Source organism: Hydra vulgaris, chromosome 03 (assembly GCF_038396675.1).
Source record: "Hydra vulgaris chromosome 03, alternate assembly HydraT2T_AEP".
Classification (NCBI taxonomy): Eukaryota; Metazoa; Cnidaria; class Hydrozoa; order Anthoathecata; family Hydridae; genus Hydra; species Hydra vulgaris.
In genome coordinates, this window is record NC_088922.1 from 10,253,865 (window position 1) to 10,279,061 (window position 25,197).

The following is a 25,197-nucleotide window of genomic DNA, read 5'->3' on the forward strand; positions in this document are numbered from 1 at the left end:
TTTTTGATTTCAGGTATAAGTTCCATTTTACAGTTTCAGTGGCAGATTCAGACCATGAAATTACGCTTTAAATCCATATCTCATCAGCCCGATTTTTTTGTTTTTTTCAAACCTATTACATTTAAATAGCCTCTCTAATTTACTTCCGTTTTCAAACAATTTCTGAGTTAAATATATAAATGGAAGAAAATAAATGATTTGGGGGATCCATAGGAGGGAATATGAGGGCGATTGGCCCCCATATTCTCTCCTATGAATCCGCCCTTGCACGATTTCATGTTCTCTCTTACAGTTTTTATGTTTTTTTTATTCATGCTTCTGGAGAAAAAAATAATATTTTCTGAAGCTCTAATTCCATTAACAAAATTATAAAATCATAGCTATATGAAAAAAATCTATAAGTTCGAATTTAATTGTACATTGCATCGTAACTGAAACCATTGTCCGCATAAACACATTTCATCCAATCTGATATTATTACTTAATATTATTTTCCTAACGGTCTATTACTTGAATAAACATGCATGGTTAGCACGGATCCTGATAATGCCAACTAGCTGACCCGAGATCGCCACTTATATGGTCTGACAGCGTACGCATTAAGGTACCCTGTGATGCAAATTTTGAAATTTTTTCATTACAGTTTATAATGAACATTTTAATATTTTAGTCCTTAACTACTGCTAGTTGTTTTTTTTTTATTGTTTTACTATCAGATAGTCTTTTTGGCAGGTTTTGCACTCTTTTTTGCATTATGGCAGTAATTTATATTTAAAAAAATGCTAAGATATTTACGCTATGCATAAGCCAAATCAAACCACGCTTCAGATAGCAAATCAATATTTATTGACTATAGAGTAAAAATGGTACATGTAGCAATAAAACAAATATAAAAAAATTGTTGATATACATAGTAGAACACTCATGTAACCATTACTTTGAAAATATCACAGTAATTGGTAACGTTTTGAGGCATCAGTAGCAAAAAACTTACAAAATACAAACTAAAACTGCCATAAACTCTTAACCAGTAAACCAAGCTGACTGAAGTTATATCCGGAATTTGGTGTGGCCAATTGTTGTTTGGTGTGGCCAATTGCACCATTTTTTTTATCAAATTATATGTTATGGTTTTCATTCAACAGGTGTTGTATTGTTGCACTATAAAGTCAAAATTTCATTTAATTAGAATATTCGAACTAAATTATTTTCCGCGGACAAAATTAAAAGATTTCAAAATTTTCATTACTTGATTTTTACGCTTTCACCATATAAAAGTGGCGTTCTTGAGTCAGCTAAGTTGGCATTATCAGGTTCCGTGCTAACCGTGCATATTGCATCCCAGCTGATACAATTATCTAATATTAACTCTTTTTGGTTGTTTCATAATACTTGTTTAAATATCTTTTATTTACGTTAATATTTTTATCATATTTAGTTTTACTAGTATATTCTCGTCATTTCTACTATTATCAATAATGCTGTTATTATTATAATTATTATTACTTTTATTATTTCTTCTTTGCAAATGAATATGAAAAGAAAACGAAAAGCTTTTTGCTGTTTTTATTTAATTTTGCTTTAATTACCCTCATTTTTTTAAAACTGTGGGTTTGCTTTCGCTTTAAAAAGTAGAGCCTCGTTTCGCAGAATGTTTTATGAAAGCTCTCAAGTTGACTTACCGTAAAACTGGGAGTAAATAGGAACAGAAACTAAAAATGTTTTTGGATGTCTATAAAAGTGACAGGAGCTGTTGATAGACTAGTGCAGCTTTTTTTTCTTTCAAGTGTGATTCATCCTACATAATTGGTAACATTTTGATTCGGCTGGGACATTACCTATTCTAGTAAATCATGTTAAAAAAGCCAGAAATTATTAAAAAAATTAAGGAGAAAATTTTTTTTTTGGTACAGACAAATGCATTGAAAGTGCAACTATGAAACTGTGAGAAAATATAGAACATGCGATTAAAGGTAACTAATATATATATCGATTGACTTCAAGTTTTAAGGAAAAAATATCCAATGTTGGGGTGAATTGGGAGAGTTGCTAAAGTTTGCCCAAAACGAAGTAAAAAGTTATAATTTTACCTTAGACAATTTAATTAAGATACCGAAGAACACCTTGGAACATTTCTGCGTCCTGCAAAATAGGGGGATGGATCTAAATTTGTTTTCACGGTACTCTTTTTTGTACTTTACAATTTAATTTGTATGACAACTTTTATTGTTAATTTGTTATGTACCACTATTCATTATTTACTGTTGTAATAAAAACTTTAAAAATAATATTTTACGTGCATAATGCCCATTATTTTTACGTAACCGAAACGTAACATTTTACGTAACAATGCGTAACGCTATAACGTAAAGTTGCGTGCAAATTATCCGTTATTTTTACGTAACCGAGACGTAACACATTACGTAATAATACATAACATTTTGGCCTAATCAGAGGTATATATATATATATATATATATATATATATATATATATATATATATATATATATATATATATATATATATATATATATATATATATATATATATATATATATATATATATATGCTTAATTAAGCATTCAAATTAGATTGCTAGTACCTTAATATAATAATAATAAGTACTTATAAGGAACCTTAGTATAATAATAATAAGTCCTTATAAGGTACTTATAACTACTTATAAAGTACCTTAATATAATAATAATAATAAGTACCTTACAAGTTACTTATTACCTTTAAAAAAAGTATAACCATTCGAGACGTAACATAACGTAAAACATTTAAGAATTGAAACGTCATTAAAATATATTACAAATATAACTTTTTTTACGTTACAATGCGTCCTTTTTTTTTTTTTTTTTTATAAGTGTAACCAATGGAGACGTAACGTAACGTTAAAAAAAATCTGTTTGAGACGTATTATAGTTATGTCTTAAATCTAGATTTAGTTACGTTACGTTACGTCTGAATTAGTTGCACTTTATAAAGTTAAAAAAAACAAAACAAATGAGACGTAACGTTGCGAATTGAGACTATTGTTTTTCGTGACAAAGTTACCAATTGAGAAGAAGCTATTTTACAATGAAAATAAAAAAAACTTTTATAAACACTCTTTAACATATATTTGACCAGAAACTGTGGACTAAGAAATATAAAGTGCTGATTTTTTGCCACAATTGCAAATAGCTTGCCAAATCAAGGATTTTTTAATCAAACTTGTCTTGTTTTGTGTATTTAAATTTCCTACTTGCTTTTTCTCTATATTTGGCAATATAATCGACAGCCCCAGGGATTTGCTGATGATGGTGCATGATATAAGTTTCATCGTCTTCAATAATACAGAAATATTTAGAAATAAAATTGTCATACAATTTTTTGCAGCGGGTTCTTGCACTTTTTTGTTGAGTTTTATATCGGTTGGGCACTTTATGTGCTTTGAAAGAATGTTAACCATGTTTATTTTGAACTTTTACACAAAACTATGAGAAAGCCCACAAGTTTTTGCGCTTTCCCTTAGTAAAAGGCTTGGGTTTATCTTAAAACTATTTATATCTTCAAAACCCTCCTTCCTTCCACCACCAGTTTTGTGTTTGATCAATTTTGTTTGAGATTAACGTTGAATTACACGACTAACAGTGTATGGATGTATGTGCAACGCTTTTGCTATCGATTTGTAGCTACTATTGGGATTTTCCAAATATTTGTGCATAATTTTTTCTCTTGTGTCTTCTTCTTTTGTCATTTTTTAAACTGATTTTAAATTAAATCAAAAAACTAACATATTTTTGAAACCACAACACGTTATAAACAAAATACAAAACAATTTCAAAAACTTTAATATAACCACTGAAATAAAAGGATACACTTATTTTTATACATTTATTTCGTGTACACGCTTTAGTTATATAGTTCTTGAAGTTTATCAGTTTTGATCATTTTACAAATATCTATTTTAGTTTTATGTGTTATGTTTTCAGTTAAACTCATTAAATAACTTCTGAATTGTATACACTCGTTAGCAAATAAAGACGAAAGATCGTTTTATAGGGTAGGGTAGTATGGATTGTTGGGGTAATATGGATATATTCAATAAGTATGCACGGAGTAAGTTATCTCTACATAATGTTGAAACCTGAAAATTACCAACAGTTTATACACATAATTACCAACAGTTTATACACATAATTACCAACAGTTTATACACATAATTAGCTTCTTTTTTTAGCATTAACAATGTTTATATTTGATTTACATGAATAGTTAAAATGTAAAACATTTTGTTTTGAAAAAAATAAAAAAAACATTACGTTTCAAAACTTTTGTCTGCAGAGTTCAGTAATATTATTTATCCAAGAATAATGATGTAAATTTATTAGTTGGACCATCATGTAACAACATGTAAAATTTAATTTTTTAGTTCTCTAACCCATATTGATAAATAAACAAAAATCTAAAATGGGGTAAAATGGATATACAGGTAAAAATGATAGTGGGGTAAAATGGATATATATAAAATATATAAAATCTTATTAACATTATAGAAGTTTTTTACAAAATCATAAGCTGTATGACATTTATTTATATATTCTCTTTTGCTTTTAAATATAGTATTAAACATTTTTCAGCAACATATAATAGTTTTATCTAATGTTACCGAACTATTTATATTAAGATCATAGTTCAAATTTGTTTTCATTGAATGGCAAGGGTAAAACTTTAACTCCCATGTAAATATTTCATATTTTATTTTTGTACTCCTCGTTTTATTTTATTACCGTATTTTACTTTATAATTAAATATTATATTTTACATACTTAAAGTTAACTTTATAATATTTTATATAAAATAAAAAGACTGAAATAAACTATCATGCCTGTAATAAAATATCAGTGCAAGACTATTGGTACATACAATCACAGCAAATTAATGACTGCCATACAGCTTGTTAAGGAAGAAGAGTCAGTATACAATGTATCAAAGTCTTCTGGCCAAAAAGAGCAGAGTTTTAACAGCTCAAGAAAAAGAGAAGAACAAAACTAAAAAGAAGACTGTATCAGTAAAAAAAAAACTGCTAATCGTAACCAATATAGTTTGACCTTTAAATTCATGAAAAGCAATAAGTGTGATATATGTATCAAATATAATATGAGTATCCGTATTACCCCACCAGTGGGGTAATATGGATATATGAAAGGTATTGTTAAAAAAGGATTAGTATGTTAGTTAATGAAAATATATTTATTTTCTACTCATTGTGATTTTATTGTATACACCCTGAATGTAAAGAAAAATAACAAAAGTTTTTATGGTAGTAATTAACTAAAAAAAAGTATATTAAAAAAATATATATATAAAATTCTATTCATATTACCCCACCCCACCCTAAATATATATATATATATATATATATATATATATATATATATATATATATATATATATATATATATATATATATATATATATATTGAAGTACTTCTGCTTTTTTGTAAACTTCTAATGGTGATTGTTTTTTTATTTGAAAAAAAAACAAAAACATTTTATAGGCTTCATCATAGCATAATTTTCTTATTTCTAGTTCAAAATGTAGTTTATCAATAACAGCATAATATGTGTTAATCCTTTAAGAGTCTCGAATTTCAAAGTTTATTTCTCCTTTACTTTTTTCATATGCAGTTAATTTTCTTTATCTTTTGCGTATTTTTCGATATGTTTTGTGTCCCGATTTACTAATTGCTCTCTCTCTTCTTCTTATCTTCTTCTTATCTTCTTCTTCTTCTTCTTCTTCTTCTTCTTTTTCTTCTTCTTCTTCTTCTTCTTCTCCTTCTCTCTTTAATACGTATCGAATTAACGATTTGTATAAACTTACAACTGTTTTAAATCAATCTTAACTGACTGCAATTTTTTACTAGTTTTGTTGAATCTTTCTACTATATCACCCCATAATGTGGCCATTAAAGCTGTTTGATTTTAAATATACTCCAGTAGCTTCTGATCTTGTGATTAACCTTTGTGATTTATCATATTTGATGAAAGACAGTGCATTAACTACTTCATTGGAATTTTTGTTCAAACTAATACTTGCATCAAACCTTGGTGACCACCTGGTATCTGTTTTTTAAGTGATACGTTTTCTGTTTTAATTTAATTGCTCTGAAGAATTTTCCATCTATATGTAGAAACACTGAAAAATTTATACATATTTTGAACTAGAGTAAAAAGTTCAGAAGTATTTCTACAACAGTTCACAGTGCATACACCAACAAGATTTAGAGAGTATGTCAAGTACAGGCGTAGCTAAAAGATTAACTTCTTTAATGCGAGCTTGAAAACATGTATATCTACCAATCATGTTAGACGCATGGTCGTAACTTTAACCACAACAATTGTTTATATCTAATTCATGCGATTGTAAAAATCAAAACATAGGATCTGCTAATTCTTCAGATTTATGACCAGAGTTGGGTAAAAATCTTAAAAATCTTTCTACCAGACAGCCATTCTTTTGAACATACCTATAAACGAATACAGTTAATCTACATGGCTAATATCAGAAGTAGAATTAATACTGATGGAAAAAAAATTAGCTTTCTTTACTTCTTTAACCATTTGTTGTATAACTTTGACTGCCGTTATCTACCTATGAACTGCCATTTTCTACCTATGAACTGCCATTATCTACCTATGAACTGCCATTATCTACCTATAACTGCCATTATCTACCTATGAACTGCCATTATCTACCTATGAACTGCTTGTATGTATTAAAAGATAGTTACAATGTTGAACGTTTTACTTTATTGCCAAACTTCTCAATAGCCTGTGCTAAAAAAGGATCAAAATAAGCAACGTGACATTTTTTACTAGATTAACGTTTTCACATGAATATTTCGCGCATAATTATATATAATTTGGAGAGAACTTTCATTGCCTTTTGAGTGATATTTTTGATTGCCTTTTGAGTTAAGAACAAGCATCTGAAATAGTTGGTGTCTTTATTCAACCCAAATGCGGGGTCAATGGGGATAGATATGAAACAAAAAGAAATAAGCTTAGCCATTAATTATCAAAAGATGCATACTTTAGTAGAAGTAATATATGGCCATACTCAGCACTGAAAAATCACAAAACCATATTTATGTCATTGGTACCAAAAGACTGTCTCTATTTACCGGATTTTTAGGAGCGTTACATAAAAATATCAAACTTCAAATGATTTCAATTCTGTCTGACATTGATCAACACTGAGGTGCTTGTACATTATGAAGCCTCATCTAATATAGATAGAGCATCTAGCCTAGACTCACTTATTATTTTTCTTTTATTTCTATACCCAACAACTAAAAAGATGTTGGATATAGAAATAAAGAATACTTCGACAATTTACAATTAAGATTTTTGGGCTTGAAACAGAACGCGTAAGCCCTGTCAAGTTTTGTTCATTGATTAATTCAAAAACTATTTATTTTTATTTTTAATTTCCTTCTTTTTTTATGATTTTATTTTTGCTTAAGTTTAATATATCTCTTGTTACTACGGTAAGAAAATGATTTTGGGAGGTGTGCTTAACTTGAAATAAAATTTTAACTAGCGACGCAAATGTACGTCATCCATTTATTTGTAAATATACTGCGTACGCTGAGTTAGAAGCGCTTAATGTTTAAAATGAAACAAGATTTAAGGTCATGCAAAAAAAAATTATAGATTGTAAAAAAAAAAAAAAAAAACATAAGAATTTTATTTCTTTTTGATTAGCATCCTTATCAATTCTAATGTTCTCTTGAGTTTCTCACTGCACTTTATGTATCGTGTTGCTAAAGTATACGTTAAAATAAAGACAAGAATAGTGTGCGCTTATATTAGTATCACCGTAGCAAAATGTTTAGAAATGTATGCTTGAAGTTTTTAGTTGATTTTTTGAAAAAGATCTTATGAGGTTCAGATTTTTTTCGAAACTTTTTGATATGCATTGAGTACTTTATATAATATAAGTATATAACTAAGGCTTGGACATATTTGTTTAAAGTTATATATTTTAAATTATGGTTTTAATTATTTGTTTATAGCTATATTATTTTTAATATATTTTCTAAATTTTTTATTTACTTGCAGTAACCTAAATATAGCAGTTATATAGCATTTTATTTTTTAATTTATAATACTGATAATATATTTACTTGCAGTAACCTAAATATATATAATATTAATAATATATTTATAAACCAATAACTAGAATATTTCTATAAAGATAGCTTATAAAATTATAACTATAAATAAATACATAAGTATATGGAGGTAAACAAATATAACAATACATATATATTTTTTTTATTTCATGTTCCGTTTTTAGTAATATTTTAAAAAGTTAAATTATTTTAGGATGAAATTAACTTTTTTTTTTCCTTTATATAAAAATAAAGAATATTAGTGTAGAAATATGAAAATTATAAATTGACAAAAATGACTGAAAATGGATTGCATAATAGTATCTCAGTGCACAAGGAAGAATCATTAGTACATAGCAACGAGTTTGATCATCCAGTCTACAAAAAAATATCTGCAGCTAATGGGCGCATTAATAAAATGACTAATATTGAACTTTTAGAAGCATTAACTTATTTGAAATTGGGAACAAAGTTAGTTATACATTATTTTTTTTTTTTTGTTCATTATATCGTAAAGTTTGAAAAACATATAGGACATTTAGACCTAATAAAAATTAAATATTTTTTTAATCATTAAAAAATAAGTTTGAAATATCTGTGGACCAGTATAAGCAAGGCAGTATTATATACAGTTTTGCTAAGTCATTTTATGGTATTAAGTTGTTTGTGACACTTTGTGTCAAAACTAAATAATGCTAAAAAATAATAAATTTTTATTAAAACTTTATTGAGAACTTGTTGTTTCTAAATCAAGTTATATATTTAAATAAGTTATTTTCAAGGTTGATAATTACTAAAAATTATTAAATATATAAAACTTAATAAAATGTTAAAACATTTTGTCCAATAAATCCCCAAAGTATAACTGTAAAATATTTTTATAGAATTTAAAAAACCATATTAAAATTTAATATTCATGGTAATAAAAATAGCACAATCTGAAAGGTTGTCAGATTGTGCTATAAAGGTTGTCAGATTAAAGATGCTAGTGATATCTTCTTCATGTTTTATAATTGTCAATTTGATTACTGTTCCTGTTGTCTTACCTCCCACCTTGTTTAAAATCAGAACAATTTCATGAGTTTATCTACCAGCTGATATGTGTTAACACAACAGTTTATATTTTCAGGATAGTGCTTCTTTGACTTCGTCTGTAACCCAGATGTCTTCTCTCTCTATGATTTTGCAGTTACCAAAGGAATATAGTCTTACTGCTTCATTGGATTTATCAACAAACAAAACGTATTTTTCTGACTCTGAAAGCCCATCAAAATATCTTGGCCAGTCATATTCATATGTGGGCAAAGAGTGCTTAAAATAAGGCTAAAATACTCTGTATAAGATATGGTGTTATCAGTGTTGTCAATTTGTCAACAATTCCTGTCAATGTGATTGTTCCAGTTAACATGTAGTGCACCTGCTCTGTGTTTCCAAGTGACATTCCTTTTTAGTTTTTAAAATCTGTTTAGCTGAAATACACGGTTTGGTGTTTTATGATGAGGTCTAGTATAGTTATTGACTGGTCAACTGGTAACTGTATGAGTTATGTTAAGTTAGAAAGCTTACTAACTGGCATAAATGACTTTAATCTAAAACACTCTTAAATTCCCTTTAAGGGCTGTCCATAAAGGCCGTCACCATTTTTCAGACAATTTTTAACCCCTCCTTTCTTTTTAAAATAAAATTTGTTCTTAATTTAAGCATTTTTATTGAAATTTTTTGCATGAATTACACTTTTCTGTGTTTGAATATTATTATTTCAGTGTTTGAATATCATCTTATACTTTTAATTTGAGTGATTTGTTTTAATATTTTTGAAGTTAACTTTAACTCCCAATCCTGTCATCTTTAAGTTTTTTTAAAATAAACTTTGATGCAGATTTTCTAGTAAGATCACTTTAATTGTTTATAGCGCAGATTTTTTTTGAAATGGTTTTTGGAATTGTTTTAGAATTTTTTTTTATTTAATTATTTTTAAATTGCTTTTAAACTTAAAATTAAGTCATGAGTAACTTAAAGTGTGCATGGTGAAGGTTATTCATTCTTAACATTTTTAAGTTTACAGTGGTAGCAAACTTGCTAGCATTTGTACTAACACCCCCAGGAGATAAAACGTGTATGCTTAAACTCACTACTGATATTTGACATTTAAAAAAAAAAAACATATAAATGTATGCTCTGTTATGATTGCTGCATAATCCTTTGGACAATCATTTGTAATATTTGCTTTAGGCAATCATTAACAATTGCTACACAAACAATTCCCTTCAGATAAATATTTGTAATACTCTATTTAAAAAATCATTAGTGATTTTATAAAAATCACTAATGATTTTCAAAACTATGTCCTTGAGGATTAATTTTGCACAAAGAATTTGCACATTGATTTAATAAAAAGTCATAGCGCTTAACATTCGATATTTGAGATACGAGAAACTACCAACAGTTTAACTGTATATAATTATTTCAATATATATATATATATATATATATATATATATATATATATATATATATATATATATATATATATATATATATATATATATATATATATATATATATATATATATATATATATATATGAAAATAAAATTTAAACAAATACCAACACAAATTTTTTTCTTTAATTTTGATAAATAAAAACATTATGTTCCGTATTAACTTCATAAAAACACATGTTTTCCATGTTATTAAGACTAAAACAAAAAAATTCTATAACCTGACGTTCTTTTCTGATGACCCCCCCCTCTTCCTTTTTGTCCCTTTTTGTCCTTTTTATCTTGACCCTCTTCCCCCTCCCCCCTTCCTCCTATTAGCATGGCGTCCTTTATGGATGACCCCTTAGTGTCTAGTGCGACAGAAATTAAAATCTCAGTAATTTAGAAATGACATCTAATTGCATATAAGTGATTTTAGAAATAAGAATGCAATTTTTATGGATACATTTACAGTCTTCTCTGTTTGAAATTTAATGCCAGCGCACAAAATAGCGCTGGCCAAATGCTAATTTTAAGGTCGGTGTGCGCGAAAAGTTCATATTTTTTTCCTATTTAGATTAAAATAGCAAAGATAGTGCTTTGAATAAATGCTAGATGAAAAAAAATGAAAATAATAACACCGGTAAAACTGACGTTTTATTTGAATTCTAGATAAAATAATTAAAATATAAATGGCATAAAATAAAAATTAAAAAACATTTTATATAAATATTAAACAAAGTTATTAAAATAAAAACGAAGAGACAAAAAGACAAAGTGCTTTTATATGCTCTCACCGAAATTTTTGCCAGCGTGTGGGCGAGCGCAAAATGGCTTGAGCGCGAAATGGCTTGAGCGCGAAATAGCTTGAGCGCGAAAGCACTGACTAAACAGAGAAGACTAAATTTATCTGATTTAATATATTTACATGTACATGAGACATTTTGGTTCTTTTGAAGAGTTGAGTTGTATTTGTTTTATTTCAGTCATTTTGATGCTTTTTCTAATATAATTGGTTACTCCTTCGTGTTTGTTAACTCTCATTTGATAGTGGAAGTTGTACTCTGCTATAAAGGTGTCTGATGTGTGTAAATCAAGCCTCTGTGATGAATATAATCTGTGGTTGGAGATTAGTTTTAGTATCAGCAATGTGTGCCCTGAGTTCATCAAATTTTGGAGTTAGTAAACAAAGGTTGTTAGCCAAGAAACACAGCTTACTGAGTTTAGAAGTAAGTTTAGAACAAGGTAGAACAAGTTTAGGTAGTTTGGGCCAGATCTTTTTAGGGCATTGTCTCTTTGGTCTTTGTGGTACTGCTGTTTGGATAGTTATTGGCAAAATTACTGGCTGTTCTTGTTAAGATACTATGTTGTTGGACAGCTTGTTAACGAGTTACTATTGTTAATAAATAGCATTCTATTTTTACTTACTACTTTCTATTTTGTACTTTCTTATAGCTATTTTGTTTTTATCATGTGTTTGTTTCAAAACCTATTAATATGTTTCTTTTGTTTGATCTTCTATTTTTCTTCTCTATTGCTTAAGCATTTATTACTATGTTGTGAGTTGTTTTTACTCTGTTGAGTTAAACTAAAAAAGATTATGAATAATGTTTGTCTAAGACAATTATGTATTTTTCTATGTATATTAATATACATAAAAAAATTAAAACTTTATAAGAGCAAGCCTTCAAAGGAGACATGTGCGGATTTTCATCTTATTTGTCTAAAAAAGTTTTTTATTTAGACAACTTGGTCAAAGCGAAATAATTAATCATTACAATTAAACAAAAACAAAATAAAAATACATTTTTAATTTTTTTTTGAGTTTTTTTCATTAGCTGTTTGCAATTTTTATTATATTAGAGGTTTCAATACTTTGCAGAAAAAACCAAGTTTCAAAAAGAAAGAAAGCAAAACTAACAAAATAGGAAATTAAAATTTAAATAAAATAAAAAAAATAATAATAATTTAAATAATTTGTGTTCTGTCTTTATTTTTGTTTCTTTGTTATTTTCAGCATCAAAATTAGATACGGCAAAGCAAAAAAAAAATAAAACAGTTTTAAGTCAACATTAGAAAGACTGATTATATAATTAGGTTTATTTGTTCATCATGCACATCATACACGTTTAGCTAATTTAGATAAGGTGTCTACTTTATACACAGAATTGCTGTGGTTTAATCCCACCATAATCCAATTTTTCATTGTTTTTCTTTTAAATTTCGCTGCTCATATTGCTTTGTAACCATTTATCTTTTCATTTTTGTATATAAAAGATTTTTCTGTTGCATGTTTTTGAATGATACACATCGCTTCACATTCAGATTTCTTATACCATTTAAGCCTCTCAGTATATTTTCTAAGTAAGGCCTGCTCACATATATGCATAGTTTTTAAGCTTCAATTATGAAGCCATAATTATTTAAATTTACTTTTTTCTGTCCAATCTTTTAGTGTTTTGTAATTTTGGATAGTTGTTGCTTTTTAACGTTTAGCTTAGTGTGTTTAGTTCTACCCTGCCCCTCCCGTTTGGTCTATTATGTTATTTATAAAATATACGTAAACAATTATTAATAATAAATCTTTGCTTGAATTTTGTGCTTTTATACTGGACATCTGTCCAGCACCTTTTAATAGTGTTTAGCTAACTCTTACTTTTATATAATCTTTTCTCTTTCTTCCTACAGCTCCTACAGCTGTATGAAATGCCTAATATAATAAAACTTGCAAATGGCCACGATCAGGTTTTCTAAATAAAAAACCTTTTTGTTGACAAACAAGATTAAAAACCCCAAGCGTCTCCTGAGAAGGCTTGAAGAGTGTACAATGCTACTTATACACAGAGAAAAATTGAAATCTATTTGTTTCATCAACCAGATGAAACAAACTAGAAGAATCGATTTGAATGAGAAATGAATCATCAATCATATGAAGCAAACTAGTATGCATATAACTGGTTTTAGGATTAATGGTAGGTTTTACAATTACTGGTAGCAGGCCTTGTTTTAAATAAAAAATGCTAAATGCAATAGCTTAATGTGAATTTGATGTCACAGAATTTTCTTTATTTTTTAAAAATATTAACTTTTTTGAATTACTGCAATAATAGTTACCGCAAAAAGAGCTAAATGTTATTTAACTTCTTTTTTATTATTACTATAAGAGAATGTTTATTTTATTTTATTTTTTTTAATATTAAATGATTAAATTTAATATTACATTTTTAAAAATGTTTGATATTAACAAATTTCTTTCTTTTCTCAACATTTGCATAAATGAATTAAAATATGTTAAATTTTTGAATTTTTAAATGGTTATTTCTTAAATTTGTAATTGCAGCTTTGCAACTACAAGTGATTTTTTACTTAAAAAAAGTTAGCAAGAAACTAATGAAAAAATTATGTTAATTTATTTAATTTGTTTATTAAAAGTTTATTATTTTATTAATGTTTTATTGTGAAAGCAAAGATTATTTTTCCAAACATCATTTATTAAAATTATATTGCTGTATATATCATTTATTAAAAATAATCGCTGCGATTTAACTTGCAGTTTTAAAAAAAAAGTTTAACTTACGTTATGTGCAAATGTTTGATGCAGCCGTTTATTTAAAATTTAATTTTGAGTAAAAAAAATGTTTAGGAAGGAAATCCGAAAAAACAATTGCGATAAAAATAAGCAAATTTTTTTAAGAACAAATAAGATTTCAATATTGAACAATATTTAGTAATAATTTTAAATAAATTTGACAGTTAAGTTAAACCCAAGCATTAACTTTAATTTTAATAAACTTGAATATATTTTTTAAATCAAAGTTAAATCATATATTTTTTAAATCTTTGTTAAATTAGATATATTTTTTTTTTATCAGAATAAATTTATATATTTTTATTAAATTAGTTTTAATTTAAATCATATATATTTTATCAGACTAATTATATTATTACAATTTTTGCCTCAAAAAAGCGAAAAAATCAATCATTACAATTAAATAAAAACAAAATAAAAATAAATTTTTAATTTTTTTTTGAGTTTTTTTCATTAGCAAATAGTGCTTATATCTGACATAATTGTCAGTCAAACTTTTATAACAAATTTTTTTACATAATTGTCATTCAAAAGTTAATGTGGTTTTTTGAAATTAATTACTTTTTTTATTTTACCGCTTATAGAATAATTTAAAAGTTAAGAAATGATAAAAAGTCGCTTAACCAAAATCGCTTACTGCATACATGAAATTGCTTTAGGCGTACGTAAATTGCTCTAAGCATAATGCTTTAAAACAAGGCCTGTGATAGGTTTTAGGATTACTGGATTTTAGGACATGCAAATTCTTAAACCTGAATCCTTAAAGATTCACATAAGCATTTTTTAAATAGTTTTAAAAGTAAAGAAGAAAATTTTGCACTTTTGCAAGGTTCTGAAAGTATTGCTATCTAAATTACAATTTTGTAAAGAATCTAACTTTAATTTAGTAAAATATTTCAAGAAAGTTTAATTTAGTAAAATATTTCAAACAATGTAGGCTTGTTTGTATGTGAAATATTAAAATTTTATGTTGGTGTCATTTCAAAATATTTTGTACTAAACATTTTAACTAAACGAACTAATTGATTTTGACTTGTAAAAATGTTCAACTTGAACATTTATATCGTTTTAAATCTATTTGGTAGAATTAACAAATTATTTAATTAACAAGTTTATAAACTAATAAGTTTACTAATTAACAAATTACTTAAAAAGCTAGTTTGTCTAGTTTATAACTTGGAAGGTAAAAACTAGACAAGTTAAAGTTTTTTGGTTTTGAATCAGTATGCATCCTGGAATATTAGAAAGTTTTTTATCAGCGAAATTTTTTTTAATATTAATAAAAAGTTGATTTCTAACAAGTTTTTCATAATGGAATATAAATCTTAAATATCTATTGACTATATGATATTATTTGAACTGTTATTCTAATAGCTGAGCATAGCTGAGCATTTTTATACAAATTTCGTTTAATAATAAACCATATGGAGCAAAAAGTGGCTTTAGATATTCTTGTAATTCTTATCAGATAAGCAGTTTTTTTTCAATTTAGCAGATAGTGCAGGCCACTATGTACCTTCGTGTGCACATAAATTTTACAAGCAAACTTTTTGTTGATTTGAGTTCTTTGTATGATTTAGATTTGAGGATTGGCAGGTGTCACTCAATTTTCATTTTTTATGTCACGTGGTATGAGGTAATTGGCTCCCATAGCAACAAAAAAAACTATGAAAATTCAAGTTTTTTTATTTCAATTAAAAGAGTTATAGATATAAAAACATGTTTTTTATATTTTTTTGAACAGTCAAGTTTTCAAAAAAATATAAAAAACATATGTTGAAATTTTTTACTTCAAGAGATATTGGGATAAGTTGATTTTTATTAAACCAGGGGTAAACCGGTGCTTTGTTATTTAAAATAATTTGATTGATTTTACGTTTTTAAAAATTTTTTTCCAATTGTAAAAACAAGTTCACATAACGCTTTGAAAAAACTAATGATCTGTTTAATGCAAAGGTACTCCTATCTAAAGACCGGCAAATATTCGTTAAATTTGGATTACGAAGTTTACTGAAAGGCAAAGTTGACTTCGGCTTCGACTTTGGTGCTGAGTTTGAAATAGAAATTTAGCTTTCAGTTGAATTCGGTAACAATTGCAAAAATTTTTTTAACATTTAGATAAACTCGAAAGTTATTAATTTTTTTTTTAATTAAAAAAGAACAATGATTAAAAAGTATATTACATGTTTCATGTACATCAACCAGTTTTTCTGCTCAGCGACTTTGTTTGTCAAGGTTTGTGCTTTGGAGTTACTTGGCCTTTGGAACATGAATTCAGTAAAAAAAAAGAAACTACTTATTAAATAGATTTGTCTTACAGAATCAATAACTGAAAGTCTTCTTTAAGCACAAAATCTATTTATCACTAATTAAATCTTACTTATTGCTTTCAAAAAATCCTAAAGGTAAAGTACAGGTGAGTATTCAACATAATATTCTTCACAATCTTTTTCCTTTATAAATTGGACCTTTTGAAATTTTTCAATGAATGTTGTTAATGTTCCTTTGTTCATATGGTTCGAAAATATTAAGAGTTATAAAGATTCCATAACTTAAGCAACACATTAAATTTATTGCTAGCAATCCTGATATTGAATCCATAGAAAACAGAGATGAATCAGAAGATTCAAGCCAAATGTCAAAAGGTAAAGAATAATTGCTTCGTTCAAAATCTAAAACAAAGAATTTTGTATAACTTGCCAATGTGAAGGTGGTAAACTTTATAAATTTTAGTTTATAGAGACTGGGAAAAAAAAGTTAAAAGTTTTTTTTTTAAATCACTTAATGATCAAGATCTCTTTTTTAGAACGAACAGTATCCCATATTCTGATGATGCCATTGCAAACGGTGTCAAATACCACTTTAAGTGTTGGGTAACAGAGCAGAAAACAAAGTTTTGAAGGTAACAGGGGGAGTATTCGGTCTTACACAAAATCCAACGTGTTTAAACCATTTTTGCCTTATTGCTCCTGCTTTAAATTCTATATCAAAAATCTTTTGTGAAAAAAATAATATTTGCTCACAATTTCGCAAACAACACTACCAACTTGCACAATCTACAAAAGAAAGAATTTCATCTAATGTAAACAAAGTCCTTCACGTATTTGATACATTTGGCATAAACTTCAACAAAAATCAGGTGGTTTTTAACCTTGTGTCTGAAGTCATTTTACAAAAAGAAGTAGCAAACTAGTTAGTTCATCGTGGAAAAATCGAAGAAGAGCTCTGCCATTCTTTTGTTACTAAAAGAATAAATAAAAATATACTAAAAAGAGACATCTATATGGTTGTCAATAAAGATATGAAATCTGAAAACATTCTAAAATTATGCCAAAGTTGGAAAAACGAAGATAATATAATTATTCAACTAAATAAAGAGCCTTATTTTGTTTTCTATTTAGTGCAAAAAAATGCCCAGAAATTTAGAAAAAAGCATCTGTACCTATGAGTTTTCAGTTGTACCATATTCGATAGTTACTCAAGATGATCACCTATTGCTCACCTCTGATAAAAAAAATTATTAGAAGACTTGTCAAAAAGATTAGAGATTGTGGCACAAGAAAAAGAAATGGAAATACACCAAATATCATTATTGATGACATGGTCTTGGTAAATAAAGTTCATATAGATAATATTATTAAAATTTGGAAGTTAACACTTATGTTATTTACTGTCTACAGTAGTATTTTCATTTGATCATATCATATGTATTGTTTACTGCAATAACTTTGTATGTAGAATTTATAAGTTAACTGACATCAGCTTACAATATTTAAAACAAATAGTAACATTGTAATCTATACCTTGATCGTGCGTATTTATATATTATGCAACAGTAATAATAATTGTTTTGTTATTCAGGATTTTGCTGCAATATTTATTAACATGCTTAGAAAAGTATTTCAAAACTGTAACAAGATAAGATTTGTTTTTGACAGATTAATTGAAAACGCAAATCAAGTACAAGGTAACTGATGACTCTATAATTTGTAGTTGTTGAAAGTTGCTGAAGCAGTTATTTGGAATGTGACACCTTGATTCAAAAAAGTTAAAAAACAATTGGTTCTAAAAATAGCGCATGTTATTTAAGGTATTTCTGTTTCTCGTTGTTAATGAAAATAAGAGGCTTCGTGAAATATATTTTTTCTTCAGGTTTTCATGTCTTTACTAGCTGTAATCAAATTATTTGCTTTTCTAGAATCACTAAAAAGTCATGGCGGTAAGAATTTACAAAGCTGACAATGAAACCCTTGCTGCACTATCAAATCTTGGACAATCAGAAGCTTTACCTGATCCATTTACAATAAATAACTTTGAACATTTTGTTGTTAGAGTCTATGGTAATAAAAAACAGATAGAAGATATTAATACTCTTTTACAATTTCATTGGTTCCTTTTCTCTAAATTCCAGTACGAACTTGCACAACTTCCACCAACAATTAATGCCTTAAAGTACCATATATTCCATAGTCACTTTGTGACTACGGCATATATGTTTAGTGCTTTAACGCTCTTACATGCCCATACAATCGAGTTGAGTGTTTGTTGTTGTAAAGGAGAATGTAATAATAAAAGGTGCAAATGTTTGAAAAATTAACTTGTCTGTAATGATATGTGCAAGTGTAATGGATGTACAAATAAAAATTTAGATTACCAAAATGAAAACATGTATGACTATGACAGTAGAGATTTTGAAGAAGCAATTTAATTAGTCTATTATTAAATACTACCTTGTAGGCACATTATTTTTAACATATATTTTCAAAATTTAGAAGGTTTTGAAATATAAGAATGAAAAAGGTTTTTTTGAAACATAATGCCCTGCACTAAAGTGGTTTTTTATTTTTTTATTTTACATTTGTCAGACTTAGAGAAGAATTACAAGTATAAAATTATCATTATTGTTAACTATAACATTCATCATCATCATCATCATCATCATCATCATCATCATCATCATCATCATCATCATCATCATCATCATCATCATCATCCTTATTATCACCACCACCACCGCCATCATTATCATCATCATCATCATTGCTGTTTTAGCATCTTTGTTTCCAGGTTTGCATGGTTTGGATATTTCTTATAAACCTATTTTTACAAAATACATGATCACAAGCATACAGGAAGTCCCAAAAAGGAAAAAAATTTCTTCCTGGTTTTTGTTATCTAGGAGCTCTGAAAATGTAGAGAAGTTTATAGACTACTTTTGAGAAATAAATTGAGGCTTTTAGGTTAAAGGAAAAACCAATATTGAAACTTGGAGTATAGATAACGGCGATAAGCACTCCCAGACTCCGCGCTATAAAAGCCATTAGGTTTCAAGTCATTTTTGGAGCTCCTGGATACCAAAGACCAGGAAAAAATAGAGATTTAAGGCCAGATTCTTTTTGGAATTCTCCAGCCCCTGCGAGCATCTTCTTTCATTAAGTAAAAAAATATTTCATGCTCTATAGTGAAATACGTTTTGTTATAATCCATTTAAAATATTTATGTTTGCAATAAAGATTATTACGCAATTGGTTTCAGCTTTTTGATTCTTTTTGTAATTTTTTTAATAATTTTTTTTTAATTTAGCAATAAAACTTTTTTTTTTTGATAAAAAATATTCTTCAACTTTTTATTAGAGGTACAAAAGAGATACTTCAAAAACGTTTGAAAGCCCAAGTGAAGAAACAGCATCTTGCAGAAAACAATTTGGTTGCAAATCCAAAAAGCTGTTATGTAGATTATTATGTTGTCATTGATTTTGAAGCCACTTGTGATGAACCTAATCCTAGTGGGTTTCAACATGAAATCATTGAGTTTCCTGCTGTTTTGGTCAAAACTTCTACCTTAGAAATAGTATGTTTATTTATTTTTTAACTTTGTAAATTTTATATTAAACTTATTCTTATATAAACTTAAATAGTAACGGGTGATAACTAAAAATCCGGACAAAGTTTAAAGGGTCATAACTTCCTCGTTTTTTAATGTTTTATAAAAGTAGAAAAAGTATTTTATAGAGAATTATTTAATTTATTCAATATAATATTCAGTTTAGTTCAATCACTCTGTTTCGTCTGACACCGTCAATCAAACTCTTGGTGCGACTAACTGTTTCTTAGATATCATTAGGATCAACTTTGGTCAAACAATACTTAGTTCTTTCTTTAAGTTGTGAAAGTTTTCTTGCTTGCCAATTATTTTTATACACAAGACCTTTCAATATTGACCAAAAATTTTCAGTGGGCCTGCATTCTGGTAAATTTGACGGATTATCTTTTTTTGGTAAAATTTCAATATTTTTAGCCTTTAAATATTCCAATACGCTTTTGGCATAATAAGCAGATGCAAGATCTGGCCAGAACACAAAATTATCATTTAAATGATGCTCTTCTATAAACGGGATAAGTCTCCTTTGAACACAATGATTTAAGTAAATAAACTGGTTGATAGCGTTGCTAGATTCTCGAAAATATGGTTTTGAGGTACCTTTGGCTGAAATAGCGATCCATTTTTTTTTCTGGAAACTTCTCTTTTTGGCTGTATTTTACATTCAATGGTGGAGTCAATAAAGTATCACTGGAGTAGTAACTAGCATTTCCATTTATCGAACTGTGATTAAAAGTAAAATACGATTCATTGTCAATGATCCATTCAAAGTCTCGGTAATTTGGGTAAAGCCTACTGTAGCATGTTCAAATTCTTAGCATCATTTGCTTATCTCACTTCGGAATCTTTTGCTTTTTATAACATTTGATAACAGACTGAATTCTGAGTATTTTATTCACATACGGTTGCAAAATACTGAATTTACGTGCTATTTGCATCTGTGAAATACCATCTTGATGGTCAAACATGGTTTTAAGCTTAGAAACCTTACTTTTTGACATTTTTTTGGCTATACGACCACTTCCAGCCTTTCTTTCATGTCCAAATTTGTTTTCAGCACGTTTTATTATGTCATGGTAGTTCTTGAAATATTTTCAGCAAAAAAATGCTTTACTGTGTATGTTTTGCCGAGATTTATATTTTCCAAATAAAACTCATACACACGTTTCCGCTGCTTATCTTTGTTTTTTTGGTTCACCTTTATTTTTAAATGAATGATTCAAATACTTTTTATGTTTTTCTAAAAAAAGAATTTGTGACCTAAATAAATATATTTTAGTTATTATGTATACTTATTTTAACACAAAGCAAAATTAACTTTAACTTTGTCCAGATTTTTAATTATCACCCGTTAATTTTTTGTTTTCAAAGAAAATTTTATGATTTTAATATAAGTTGTCATTTTGTTATTTTGTTATAATGCTGTCATTTCTGCTATCATGACAATTGTTGTCATCTCTGTTATCATGACAATTGTTGTCATTTCTGTTATCATGACAATTGTTGTCAATTCTGTTATCATGACAATTGTTGTCATTTCTGTTATCATGATTGTTGTTATTTCTGTTATCATAACAGTTGTCATGAAAGTTGTCATATATGTTGTCATGAGATTTGTTGTTATTTCTGTTTGTTGTTTTTATTTGGATGTAATAAGTGACCAGGGCCCTGGCCCCGGCTAAAAATGAGACTTTTTGCGAACCCGGCCCCGGCAAAATTATATAATTTAGCCAGGGTTGGTAGCTGGGGCTAGAAAAAAGTTTATAGTACTCAATATATTATAATTTTATGTTTACATTTACTAATTATTAAATACTGGCATACATTTATATATTTTTAAAATCTAATTTACTTCCAACAAGATTGCAAGTAACCACAATTAAGTTTAGTTACTTTAAAATAGAGAACAAGTTAAAATACTAGAAAAGGTATAACTGAAGACTTTAAAAGTTGTAAGTTGTATAAAAAAGGAAAGTATGAAGACAGGTAAGAGTTATAAGATTTTTTTGATGTTCAAGGAAAAAAACTGTGTTAAAAGTTTTTATAGCATGAAGGGACAGATACTATAAAAAGATGCAACTTGTTGAATAAAATGCCAAGCAAGAATGAGTTTTTGTTGATCGTTATAGAGATGATAGTTTGTTTAAGCATTGACCATGATTGTATTTGTAGAAAAAAGAAAGAAATGCAACCTTACAACAATGGGAGAGTGGTTCAAGCTTGGCAGATAAAGCAGATCTAATTACATTTACAATGTGCTCTTAGATTTTGTCTGAGAGTAAGAGGATTGTTATTTGTCAATATAGGAATGCTAACAATATTGCAATATTTTTTTGCATTAAATAAATGAGTTTTGTTGTCTAACAAAAATTGTGGATTTAAAGAATTCCATGCAAGCCTTAGGCTGTTACAGAAGAGAGATCAGATTTAAAATCAACTACTTGTTCTAAGCAATCAAAAAGTGAAGCTTTTTGTCAAGACAAGATTATAAAGTTGAGTTGTCAACAAATAGAGTCACTTGAGATTTCATGAAGATTGTTATTGTAGATAAGAAACAATACAGGAGCAAAGATAGAACCTTTAAATTTAGCTATTTTAAATAAAGAAGAGGGTAGGTCTTCAAGAATAATTTTACTACTGCAGTTAGAAAGAAATAGTTTAATGACCTCAAAAACTTTGTATAAAGAAACTAATAACAGAGTGAAAACGTAGGATAGTTGGAAATGTCAGAGTGTTTTCTAGAGTTTTGAAAAATTGAAACCACTTATTTAGCACTTTTTAAAAATTTAGCAACAATTGAAGAGAGTTCTGGAGAGCACTTTTTTAAGACTATGATATAAATCTCGTCTGGAGTACAAACTGTAGAAGTGTTTAATTGAAAATTAACTTTAGCCATGGAAGCCAGAGTGATTTCAATGTTCAACATTGGGTTAATCTGTTTAACTGTCGGTAAGAGTAGGGCCATTATATTCAAGAGTCAAATTAGAGTAAGATTTCTTTGTAAATAACTCTGCTTTATTCTGGGAAGAAGTAAAAAGATCAGACCCGTGAATTAGAGATTAAATGTTAGACTTACTTTAGTTAATGACACTGTTGAAAATTAACCATAAGTCTCTAGAACCTAACATCTGAGATAAGATACAAGATTTAGTAAACTAAGAATTACAGAGCTTAACATCAGACAGGACTTTTTAACATTGGCTTCTTGCAATAATAAGAGGACCTTTGTTCTTAAGATAGATGTTCTTGTAAAAGAGATTAAAAATATGATTAATGTTTAATAAAGCAACTGCTCAAGATGGTGAAAAATGTGGAGTAGAATGATGACTTATAATTGAAGAAAAATAATAAAAGCTCCCAAGCTTTTATTCCATAAGGAATAAAAGTTTTCAAGACATTTTATGCATACATATTATTGATACAAACATATATGTTTGCTATTTATTTAGATTCTGGCATACAACATCCTTTGATTGTTATATAAACTTTAGTATTTATATGGTTTAGTATTTGCTGAAAGAGAAGATGATCAGATGAATGTGTGGTGTGACTCTAGCAAGACAAAAAACGAAGGCATAATCTTAGACAGATTAGAAAAAATGTTGTATTGAACATTGTTTGTTAGAAAAGATTAAAGTAATTTAGGTATCAGCATGTAGAGATATAGCATCTTCAGTAGAAAATGGTAGTGGTAGAAGTAAGAAAACTTAAAGAGAGTGCTTTACATATTGTATGAATGAGCTAAGAAAAAAAATGATTATATTAGAGAAACAGCATAAAAGAGGAAGGCTAAAGCCTGATGATGATAGCCTCGACCCCGGCTTTGTGATTGTGGTAACAAGTTTTCAAATTTTAGAGATGACAAGAAACTTCTGGTCATACCTAAAGTTTGACAAGGAGCAGGAGAACATGCATCACTATTAACACTTCCATTTTTACTGGAGTGGAATCTGACAGAGTAGATTGCTGGAATATCATTTGACGCTACTATTTATACACAGGTTGTATAAATGATCTTTCATTTATTGAAAGAAGTTACACAAAGATCCACTAACCTATATCTATTTCAAGGTGTTAAACAATATCGTGAATGCTTTCAAACAGAAATGTTGTCAAGACAGTAACAGTAAAGACCAAGACTTAGACCAAGACATTTGGGCTCAAAACTAGTGATTGACCAAAATTTTATTTCAATATTTGTTTCGGCCAAAATTTCACTTTGAACCGATACCGAAATTTTAGTTTCGGTACTTTTTATGCATTCGGTAAAAAGCAAAATTTCAGTTGAAAAACATACTGGAAACCAAAAATTTGTGAGACTTCAAATTTTTATCTAATTTACAAAAACAGTTTATTTGAGAATTTTCAAAAATTTTTTTTAAAAAAACCCCTAACTTAAAATAAAACCCTTACCCAAAACAGCATTAAAGAAACCTGTCCAAATGATGTTAGTGTGAAATTATGAAAATTTAATATAAAAGTTTATAAATTTTATATATTATTTATTAGGTATCTGAGTTTCATTCTTATTGTCGCCCTGTTATCAATCCTGTACTATCTGAATTTTGTAAATCTTTAACTGGAATTATGCAGGTAACCTTAATTTTATAAATTTAATAAAATGTTAACTTTTAAAAAAAAGTTATTAATTAGTGTTGACTGTTTTAAATTTAAAATGTTATTGATTAGTCAAAATAGGAAACTAAATCAACTTGATTTGTCGAAAGTGGAAGTTAGTGAAAAAACCAAATAGTTGATTAAGTCTATGGCTTTCCTTATAATGTTTTTGCTAATTTTTGCTTTAATTGTTGTAAAAAATAAACATTTTTTAAATTCTTCCTTTATAAATTTAATTGAAATTCTATAAGTACTCTTATATAACTCCCAATGGACATTACTAATGATTGGTTTAACTTCTTTTAGGCATTATCAAGATTGTTATAATTTATCCTGGACTATTAATAATAACTAGCTGTCCAGACCCATAAAATATAGGTCATGGTAAGTTTGCTGCACATCGGCCATTTCTATACTTATTCTATATAGGATCTCTTCAATGTTATTTAGTAAAAAGTAAA

The 25,197-nt window shown here is 27.5% G+C and overlaps 1 protein-coding gene across 1 annotated transcript in view; it reads left to right on the forward strand.

Annotated features, from left to right (window-relative positions):
- Positions 1 to 8,419: 8,419 nt before the first annotated feature.
- Positions 8,420 to 25,197, forward strand: part of LOC100210018 (3'-5' exoribonuclease 1) — a 32,058-nt gene continuing 15,280 nt past the window's right edge. Inside the window, exons 1-3 of the mRNA XM_065792301.1 lie at positions 8,420 to 8,641; positions 19,873 to 20,089; positions 24,629 to 24,712. Coding sequence (XP_065648373.1) covers positions 8,466 to 8,641; positions 19,873 to 20,089; positions 24,629 to 24,712 — 477 coding nt within the window. The 5' untranslated portion in view covers positions 8,420 to 8,465. The remainder of the gene's footprint in view (positions 8,642 to 19,872; positions 20,090 to 24,628; positions 24,713 to 25,197) is intronic.